At 41.4% G+C, this 10989-nt stretch overlaps 1 protein-coding gene across 5 annotated transcripts; it reads right to left on the reverse strand.

Annotated features, from left to right (window-relative positions):
- Positions 1-4659: 4659 nt before the first annotated feature.
- Positions 4660-10907, reverse strand: LOC136430217 (uncharacterized). Of its 5 annotated transcripts, none has more exons than XM_066420624.1 (8): positions 10422-10907; positions 8383-8856; positions 7119-8063; positions 6628-6867; positions 5527-6048; positions 5218-5364; positions 4969-5066; positions 4660-4769 (listed from the first exon to the last, which is right to left on the reverse strand). In XM_066420624.1, exons 2-7 carry the CDS (start codon positions 8789-8791, stop codon positions 4975-4977), a joined length of 2355 nt encoding a protein of 784 aa, XP_066276721.1. In that variant the 5' UTR covers positions 8792-8856; positions 10422-10907; the 3' UTR covers positions 4660-4769; positions 4969-4974. The 5 variants fall into 5 exon arrangements, with proteins under 5 accessions (XP_066276721.1, XP_066276720.1, XP_066276719.1 ...); XM_066420623.1 differs by having other exon boundaries at positions 8383-9743; XM_066420622.1 differs by having other exon boundaries at positions 9555-10907.
- Between the last annotated feature and the right edge of the window lie 82 nt (positions 10908-10989).

Consider the following 10989-nt stretch of genomic DNA (forward strand, 5'->3'; position numbering starts at 1 on the left):
TGGGCCAACTTTTCATTCAGAGCTGTGACACCATCCTCCCCAATGTCATTACCACTCAAATCTAACCACTCCAGCTGCTGAAGGTGAGATATGTGAGCAGCTAAGCCTGTGACACATGTGGATGTGATCTTGTTATAAGACAAGTCTAAATGTTTGAGACAAGGTAAGTAACAGAACATCTCAGCCAATAGTCTTACCCCCTCATCCCCATTGTGAAACCATTTCAGATCGAGTTCCTCCACATCTACCTGCTGCACACGGTGTCCTACAGGCAGGACTGCGGCAAGAGCCTGTAGGTTCTCAGTAATCTTACCTGCACATGTCAGATCTAATGTCATCCTGTGTGCATTCTCCCCTTCATCTATAATCACTGAATACAAGACTTTGCCCTGGCAGCTAAGCTCCACTCTGTAAAGCTGAGAGAACACATCAATTAATGAGACAACACCAGCATCACCAGTCCTGAAGGACAGTTTGTTGCCCTTGTTGTTGTAGACTCCCAGAAGATGCACATAAGAAGACATCTCAGTGCTGAGATTTACCTCCAAAAGGTGCTCCATGTTGGAGAGTGTGAGAAGCAGAGATTTTTTCATGTCAACAGAAACACCATTCATAGTGACGTTGAGACACTTCAGCTTTTTAAGTTGGGCCAACTTTTCATTCAGAGCTGTGACACCATCCTCCCCAATGTCATTACCACTCAAATCTAACCACTCCAGCTGCTGAAGGTGAGATATGTGAGCAGCTAAGCCTGTGACACATGTGGATGTGATCTTGTTATAAGACAAGTCTAAATGTTTGAGACAAGGTAAGTAACAGAACATCTCAGCCAATAGTCTTACCCCCTCATCCCCATTGTGAAACCATTTCAGATCGAGTTCCTCCACATCTACCTGCTGCACACGGTGTCCTACAGGCAGGACTGCGGCAAGAGCCTGTAGGTTCTCAGTAATCTTACCTGCACATGTCAGATCTAATGTCATCCTGTGTGCATTCTCCCCTTCATCTATAATCACTGAATACAAGACTTTGCCCTGGCAGCTAAGCTCCACTCTGTAAAGCTGAGAGAACACATCAATTAATGAGACAACACCAGCATCACCAGTCCTGAAGGACAGTTTGTTGCCCTTGTTGTTGTAGACTCCCAGAAGATGCACATAAGAAGACATCTCAGTGCTGAGATTTACCTCCAAAAGGTGCTCCATGTTGGAGAGTGTGAGAAGCAGAGATTTTTTCATGTCAACAGAAACACCATTCATAGTGACGTTGAGACACTTCAGCTTTTTAAGTTGGGCCAACTTTTCATTCAGAGCTGTGACACCATCCTCCCCAATGTCATTACCACTCAAATCTAACCACTCCAGCTGCTGAAGGTGTGGCATGTGAGCAGCTAAGCCTGTGGCACCTGTGGGTGTGATCAAGTTATTAGACAAGTCTAGATGTTTGAGCGTCGGAAAGTAACAGAGCATCTCAGCCAGAAGTCTCACCCCCTCATCCCCGATGTCAGACCTTCCCAGCTTGAGTTCCTCCACATCTGCCTGCTGCACACGGTGTCCTACAGGCAGGACTGCAGCAAGAGCATTCAATTTGATGTTCTCAGTAATATTACCAGCAGATGTCAGATCCAATGTCATTCTGTGTCTATTCTCCCCCTCATCTGTTTGTACTGAATACAACATCTTGCCCTGCCGGCTTAGCTCCACCCTGTACACTTTAGGGGAAAGCTGATTTACTTGTGCAACAATGTCAGAGTCACTAGTCTTGACAATGAGCCTGCTACCCCTGCTGTTGCTAATACCTAGTAGGAATCTGTAGGGAGATATTAGGGACCCAAGAATTAATTGTGGTATGTTGTCCATATCAGTAATGGCCTCACACAAATTTTGCAGCTCATCCTTTCCAACCTTGTTTTTTCTTAGATCTACAACTTCTATAGCTTTCAGGCTTGACAGGTAATGTGCACAAAGGTTTGTTCCCTCACTAGTCATACCTGTATGCGACAGATTTAGATGTCCTAACTTTTTAAGACATTTGAAATGCTCACCAAGCGTAACAAAAGAATCGTTGGAAATTCTACATTTAGACCACAAGTTGTTCTATATCTGGGATGAAAGAGAAGAAGTCACATATTTTTGACATGCCAGAGGTAGATGAAGTGGTCTTTTGAAGACTCAAATGCTTCAATGCAGGTAAAAACTGTAGCAGTGAGAGGATGTTACTAAGGTCAGAGTCTGCAAGTGCAAGATTGTTCAGGTAAAGCTTATCAATGCCACACGGTGTCTGGGAAACCAGATCTGAGCTGCCATCTAACAATGATTTGTAGTGTGGGTACAAGTAGACAGACCTATGTCTGGTCTGAATAAGGGACAACAAAGGCTTTACCTCTGCTTTGTTCTTTTTGGACTTAAACAGGAACTTGTACATCTCAGCTTCATTGGAAATTTCACATCTCAAAGAAAATGTTTCCTTCAGATGTGCCAGTGCCAGCTTTCCCAGGTAACTCATGATTGGCCATGATGTTAGATCGATTACATTACCTGGAAAAATTTGTGATGTGTGACTTTCAAATCTATCGACCTGCCCTGTCTCTGCCATACATATGGCAACTTTCTGGATGACATAGAAATCTGTGGTATCCATAGAAAACAATATTCTTGACAACTGATAGGAGAACAGGTCTAGATGGTCCTTTTGTGCCATACGGCCTGCAACAAAGTATGCCATAGTGTCCAGTTTTGAGGAAATATCAAAACATTGTCTCAAAAAATCATTCGCTCTATCAGTCTCACCCACTTCGTGAATTGTCCTCGCCACCCATATAGCCATCATGTACTGCCGTATGCACTCATGCCTAAAACTGTAGTATGGAGCAAGAGAAGAGGACCCTGAGTCAGAGGTTGGCTCTAGCCAGGCCTGCACATACTTAAACTGATCACCAGTAAAGCAAGACTGAAGACTGTCGTGTGACAGCAACTTACATACACCTCCAGCATGTTGTTTGAAGAGCAATTTCCCAAACTGATATTGTATGTCTTGCTCCATGCTGTTGTAGCCTTCTCTATCCAGATTTCCTTTGATACAGTGTTGATGGCCAAGTTTTGTGACAACATAAGACACAAACTGTGTAAGCCTAACTGGAAGAGAACCCTTATCATTCCAGTGATAACACAAATGTTCATGGTAGAACTCATCTTTGATGAGGTGCATCACCAACATATTGAAGCGGAACTGCTCCTCCAGTGAAGCTCTTCTGTCAGGCACAACGTGGGTCTTCATGGCTTCCTGCCAATGTTTGATGTCAGCAGGGGTCAACATGAAGGACAGGTCATCAGAGGCCACCTCAGCCTGTACTGTGATGTCACTTGTTGATACACCTAAGGTCAGAAGAGAGACTCTTAAGACTTGTAGAAACTTGAGGAGCACACACAGAGGTCTATCATGTTGATGAAGCGCAAGGTGGAAATATAGAATGGTGTCTAGTATCTACGCTGTAATATTGAGAGAAGAAATATAGTAGTACGATGAACAGGGAGACATAATTATTGAGACACACCTAATGCTGACCTGAGATATGAATGACTTATGAAACAATTCTCCATTCAAAATATAGTAAACATTGCAGATCCTATTATGTACATTTAATGACTTTACTTCAATCACTTTGACAGTAAGAATCAAAATATGATATATCAACTACAACATATGCCACCCATTGTATTTTTCTTCTAAAAAGGGACAAAATCTTTACAGTGTAGATACCTGCAGCTGTTTGTTCCACCATCTCCACATCATCATCTTCCCCCATCTTCTTCTTCTTCACTCCCTTCCCTGTGGTCCACTGAGGGTCAGGAACTCTCCGCTTCCCCATCTTCAGTGGCTTCATCTTTGAGGGAGGTGCTGTACCCTTCATAGAATCATCATCTGTGATTGCACAACCATGGGTGAAAACAAACATTGTCAACCAAAGTGAAATGACAGCATACATGATGTCTACATAGAAAAGGATGGAACCCAATCAAACCTGTTTATCATTTCATCATGTACATTGTATATTATAGACTTCATATCTATTTCTTAACTGTCCGAGTAAACTTTTTGCTTTTTAGAAGTCAGCCATGTGGAACATTATAGAAATGACTGTTCTGTGATGAAAGGGTGTGGGGTGCAGAATTAGGTCAGCCTCATCATACTCTCTTGAGCTCACCTCCATCAGAATCACTGTCACTGTCTGAGGAAGATTCACTGTCATCCCAGGACTTCTTGCTTGCTCCATGTTCATCTTGGTCAGACATGTCTCCAATAGCTAGCTTCTCTAGAAATTAAAAAAAAAGAATCTTTATAATATAGAGTCAATAATGTACTCAGTCAAATAGAAAAACACAATATCATATTCACTGCATTGGGTCAGAACTCCAGGAAAACTATGTGTACATGTAGTAGGTTCAAAATACAATCAACAATTATTCAGTCAGACTTAACTTTCAATGTAACTGATACAATTTTGGTGCTGTGCGGCAATCAGAAAAGACTACCTGCTGTCTCATGGAATCCCGCCACCCTTAGCTGCTGCATGAATGCCTGTAGAGTTGCCTTCCGCCCCTCCCTGTCCCTCCACCTGTACAACAGCTTCCAGCACTGCTCGTATGGCTGGTCAGGTGACCCTGCTTTGATGTCCTCCACTTCAGACGGTGAGAAGCCCATGGTGTGGGCTAGCCGCTCCCAGTCAGACCACAGGTCTTTAGACACTACCTCAAAGGCTGCATCAAGATCTGAAGAAAAGGGTGACACATGGTTTTACCCAATTGTTTACAACTTGAATAATATGGTACCATTACCTTATACTACTAGACAAGTGCTATTTAATAGTTGTCTTAACAGCATTTTGTGCAAACAAGCTTATTGGTAAACATTAGTTCATACATTACTTCAATTGAAGATGATTCAGTGTGAATCTTAACTGTAACTAACCTGCACTCATTGGTTCCACTTTGACCTCCATTGGTTCAGAACTTCAGACCATTGACTTTCTGGTACAACTGCAGGATGGACGGACTCTTCCATAGAGTCTAAAGAATAGCAATCATGTAATAAGATGCAACCTCCAATGATTTACAGTGACTGTTGTAGAATTATAGAAGAGAATGAAGACAAATGCCTAAAGCAAAATGTTCCACTTTATCTCCATCAAGGAAAACAAAACTTGGGAAACCAACTTACCTGAGCCTATCAGTCGTGGAATGAGGCTGACAGTTGGAGAATCCTGGGTGTCCATCGGCTCCACCTGAGGGGTGTCAGTAGTGTGTGCAGCTCCCTGGCCCACAGGACACAAGGGTGGGGACTGACCACCATGGCTTGGGGGGTCTTCTGAGGGAAAGAAGGGGTAATCATGACATGATTTTTCTCTCCAATTCATGGTCTAAGAAAGTACTACCAGTCTGCAAAAATATACATAAAAGTGCAATTAGTATTGCCAGGACATTCAAAACTGAGTTGATTTTTGCTGATTAATTTTTCAATGTCACTGACCTCCATGGAAAAAGTGTGCTGCCCTCTGAAAGTCTTCCTCATCAACTTCAATATGAATGTAGAGAGGCATTCCTCCACATATCTCCACTAACTCCTGGGTGATGTATTCCTCTGTCAGGATGGCTGACAAGGTCCCATCTTTGCAAGCTGACACAAACTCAACCTGACTCTTCCTACGGTAGAACCTCAGCTTACAGAGAACACTTCCTTTACACAACTCCCTTATTTCAGCCTTTACTTTGTGAAACTTTCTCATCGTCTCTTTGAATCTTTTCTCATCATGCAAGACTGTTTCTGTGAAGAGCTCATTGATGATATGTAGGAGGGTACTCTTTCCTTTTTCATTTATGGTGTTATCCATAACTTCAGATTTCAGCTGTTGGTACCTTTCCATTGTTTGGTCAAATACTGCATCAATTAGTACATCTTTTGTGATCATTTCTTTCAATTTATCAAGAAGAATTGCTTTTTCTTCCATGCATGTGTTCTCTCTTTCTCTTATTTTCAGCTTTATTTTTTGATCTGTAAAGAGCAAATGAAAACCAAGACAGTTATCTATCATAGATATTACAAATAGTGTGACAGGACAGACTACACATAGAAACACTTAAAGGACATTCTAAAGCCATCAACTAAATCAAATATCTTTTTTGCATACTCACCAAAGTAAAATGATTTTAGGGTTTCTACTATAGTATGCTGTATGCAGGTACTAAATGTCATTGAATAATCAAACTCTAAGACTTACTGCAAAAGCTGTTCACCATGGTACAATTGTACAAATGAGAAATGCACAATACACTGTTCAGGTTTGTATGCTTGTAATGCTTCACAAATACAAGTGTCATTTACATGTTATGATTATTAATACAATTAGTATGCCTTTCTAGTATTGCTCTTTTTAACACTTTGCCTCCTCCTGAAAGAGTTAAAATGACTAGAAAGACAAAATGTTGCAAAAATATGCACATAACACTGAGCTGAATCCTTATATCCTCTAAAGACTTGGAGATTAGTAATGGCCACTGACAATACTCAATGTATTCAAGTGAAAAAATATTTAATCAACCAATGTATAAATTATTCAAGTTACTTTCTCACCTGTGCCTGTCTGTAGTTTGACCTTAGTGTCCTTGACAGCCCTGACCAGTCTCTCTGTGGTGACCTCCTGACCTCGGGTCTCCCTCCACAGTTTCAGCCCAGCCTCGCAGGCGGCCTCTGGGGTCTCCTTGTTCTGCAAAGTTTCCAGCTCCTGTTCAGACAGACCCAGGTGATGCAGGAGGGTTCTCCACTCATCACTGATGATGCTGGCCACCACAATCTCAATGGCTGTATCTATGTCTACAGAATTCATGAAAAAATCAAGGGTATTCTAAATCAAATTGTCAGTTGTTATGTATGCCCACTAATTTTCCTGACAGGTGTATTCACATACAATGTACTGTGCAATGATTTTAGCAACTTATAATATTTTAACATGTTGAAGTTCTCATATTTTGTAGCTACATAAATTCCAGTATATTTCACAAAGGTATTGGCCACGTAGTGTCCACATAGTGCAAATTATTTTTTCCAAATCAAGCCATTCTTACCTATGTCAAGCAGTCTTGATGGGCTCATAGAAGGGCTGTCTTGCTTTCTGTTGGCGTGTTGTCTCTCTGCTAGCTGATGCTGATTCCCAGGAACCTCATGAGTTGTCCTTATTTCACCTTGCATCCTCTGCATAAGGTTCTCTTCACCACTGGCAACATCCACTATGGAACAAGACTGAACTAAACTTTGTCCATTGCATTCTTGTAAGGAAGACATACTGGGTCCTGGTTGAGTGACGTCCTGTCCAACATTCATCACTCCACATGACACTGAAGCTGTCTCCTTCTGGGCATCAAATTGATCATGCCACATGGCCTCAACAGCATCACTGAGCATCACTGATGATGATGACCTACTGGATAACTGAGAGTGGGAGGTTGTGGGTCCTGACTGTGTAGAACATTGAGACATATCAGGCACCTCAGTAACAAACCTACCAGAGTTTGTAGTCATGGAGCTCCCTTCATTAGTTGTATGGGAATCATTTTCGAGCACAATTGAGCATGATACCATGGACATGAGTTCTGAGGCAATTGCAGTGGTCTCTTCTGATATCTTTGAAGTCTGTACACAGTCGGCCCTGATTTGTTTGAGGGTTGGGCAATACTGGCCAACTAAGGAACTAAACTCCTTGAATGAATCCTGATTGTCATCAAGCCAGATAGGGTACAGTCTCTTGTTGTGTCTGAGAGCAGTTTCTAGCTCTAGTTTGGGCCAGTATTTGTGATTCAGCAAACTTTTGCTGGCTACAATCACGACAACTTCCATACTGTCACTAGCTAGGGCTGACATGATCCTGTCTCTGATGACTTGTCCAGTGGTGATAGACAGTTCATCATAGAAAATGTCTTCTTGAGGGAAACCCTTTTCCTGAAGGGTTTGGACGAGTGGCCTGACAAAGGAATCCTTGTCTCCTCCTGCGTGGACAATGAAGACACGCTCACCTGAAATTGTAGACAGGAAAATAATCAAAATCGTCCCTGGTGCATTTCATCAAAATACACATATTGCCTTCTACACGTACATGTAACAGCAAACAAACATTGTATTGTATAATACTAACATTACAACTTTATTTTGATTGCAACTAGCATAATCTTTTTCTCAAGTGACTAGTAATAATGTTTTGTTTTAGTTTTTTTTGTTCTACCACAATCTTGCTGAACAACCTGTAACATTTTTGTCAGATCTAGAAAAGTGCTCCTTACAGGTTGATGAAAAAACAACTGGCGTTAAACAAGTTTGAAGCAAGAACTAGATCACCTTTCTTTCTTGTTGGTCTATTGACAGTCAAATGGTCTCTGAGAGTGCTGACACTGACAGTGTTGCTGTTCTGTTCATGTGACCTTGAGTATTCAGCACTTCCTTGGTCAAAGATGACATTTTGTCCTGTCCTCTCAAGATCACCACTAAGTCTTTTGGCCAGCCCACCATGCCCAGTCCTCTCTAGTGCCTGACAGAACGACTGGAACGCCTTGTCACCTTTAGATGGTAATATGGCCAGCAGTTTGCGGATTTGATTCGGTCCATCCTTTTCTTGTACCTGTTGTTCATCTTGCTCTGTGATGATGTTGTCCTGTACAAGATAGTCTAGTATGGTGGGGATGTGCTTTGTTCCATGTACCAGCTGTACACGGTTGTCTCTCAGGGCACGCAGATGCTCGGGATCCATTACGAATGTTCAAAGTATGAAACAAGTTGGGTATTTGCACCTGAACATCAGTAAATCTTTTAAACCTACACGTAAAAAAAAAGAAATCAGCACGGATCCTTTTACAATACTAAGTACATGCAACAGTTACTTCTTACCTTCGGTAAAAAGTTTATATTTTCGGTAGCATTTGTGTGTATGTAGAAGACCAACATAACTCAAGAAGGCCTGGATGGATTGTCCTGATATTTGGTATGTGACCTGGAAATGATTAGATTTTGGGCTCCCTGGCGACTTTCTAAGGTACTACTGCAGCAGAACTTCTTGTTTTGATATCTCATGTTCTGGACATACAATGGTAGTGGTCTTTGAAAGGAAATTAAGTTGTGTACATTTGCGCCCCCTAGTGGCTTTATTGGAACTGCAGGAGCAGGTTTATTTCATAATTTGAAAGAGAATAACTCAGGAAGCGGTTGACGGATTGTCATAATTTTGTGTGTGTAGATAGCTTGATGTAGTCTATTTCAGGGTATTAGTTAGCCATGCCTCTTTTGGATGCACCACACTAAAATAACAAAGAAATTAGATGCCCTCTTTTGCAGCTGGACACCTGCTGGTTACTGTGTTACAGTTTTACTGTTCTTTTTTTTATCCTACCAGACACTGGGACAGCATGAAAATTGATTGACATGCAAAGCTACCAGGTAATTGCTAATGCATAGGGCCCATTTGTAGGCAGAGAGAAGCAAGCCTAGAAGCTGAGAGCTTTAAAGACAAGACATACAACATTGCAGAGGATAGTAGAGACGCGGAACATCACCACTCTAGCCGGGATGAGAGAAGACCTTTCCAAGGCAATCAACAAGCAGATCATGTCCTTAGCCCTCTCCCGGTACATAGAGAATATGCACAGACTCGATGCGCTCTCCTAGAAACACTTCCAGCAACACGCAAGTCACCAAGAGTTAAATACCTAGAGAAACAATTGACTCGTAACTGAACCAAGCGGCCAGCACCAAAAGACCACGTCAAACGATATAATAGATGTTAAGCAAGGACAACAACAACAACAACATTAGTTGAATTGTTGACTTAACACTTAACACTTTGAGCTGAACGCAGCGGTGTCTTAAATATCATGTTGTTGTAATATTGCCCCCAAAAAAAGGAGTTAAGTTTTAGTGCTTAAATGTTGTTGTTGTCCTTGTTTTATGTCTCTTTTTCCGCTAGACATAGTCACTTGCTTGCTTAAAAATGTTCATCTGCTGAAACTAAAAGTACGATAAGCCCCCCCCCCCTCAATTTTGGACCCCCTTTCTCTTTAAACCCTATCAAAAAGTTTACATTTGCATAACAATCAGGGTAAAGCACTTTTTGATATCTTATTATCATTCACATTCAATACATAGAAAGGAAGAAAAGCACATAAAGAGCTTACATTAGGTGAAAAATAACCGTAAAATTTGTCCCAACACAGTCGAGGGGAATCCCCTTAACTGGAAAGTCCCCAAGCAAAATACGACTTTTTCACTTCATGCTCTCTAGCGTGATGCTGCTCAGTCTTTGGGTGGTCAGTGATATTCTCTGTGATCTGCTCTAAAAGAAACTGTTGAATTTCACCAAACTGGTAACGCCAGACCCAAGTTCTTACACTTTGCGTGTCCTGGTGTCGAGATCCGAAACTTTCTTTTCCCTTCTGTCGCCATGTTGCTGGGAATAGTCCATTCTATTTTATTTGAGAGGGGTGTAATAGGAATCCAACGAGAGGACAGAAATTGTTACTTTTTATGTACTTCTATATGACAAAGACTCAAAGTTCAACGTTGTGTATGTTCCCGGTGGTATGTAAGGAAAATAGATATTCGACATAATTAGTTTTTGCCCCTATACTAACAATGGTAGATGCCACAGAACCATTAGTAGCCTTGAACCTGAATACACAGGAGCATCCCTTTGTACCTTTCTTTTGTTCTCCCGTGCATTTCAATCATTACTTTCTGCACACAACTGTTGCATATAAATTCATCTTTTCTCCTAGTACCATTTAATCAATTTGACAGAAAAGAACTTCATCGAAGAGGGGAAGTTTCATTATTGCCCTGGCTGCCATCTGTGAATTCCCTTTCTCTCCCTCTCTCAATCAATCAATCTTTTTTATCCCTCCCATTTTGTTGGCTTTTTAAAAAGTACATTTCATCTCTTTAAAGGGCAAGTGTTTT

Source organism: Branchiostoma lanceolatum, chromosome 3, assembly GCF_035083965.1.
Source record: "Branchiostoma lanceolatum isolate klBraLanc5 chromosome 3, klBraLanc5.hap2, whole genome shotgun sequence".
Taxonomy (NCBI): Eukaryota; Metazoa; Chordata; class Leptocardii; order Amphioxiformes; family Branchiostomatidae; genus Branchiostoma; species Branchiostoma lanceolatum.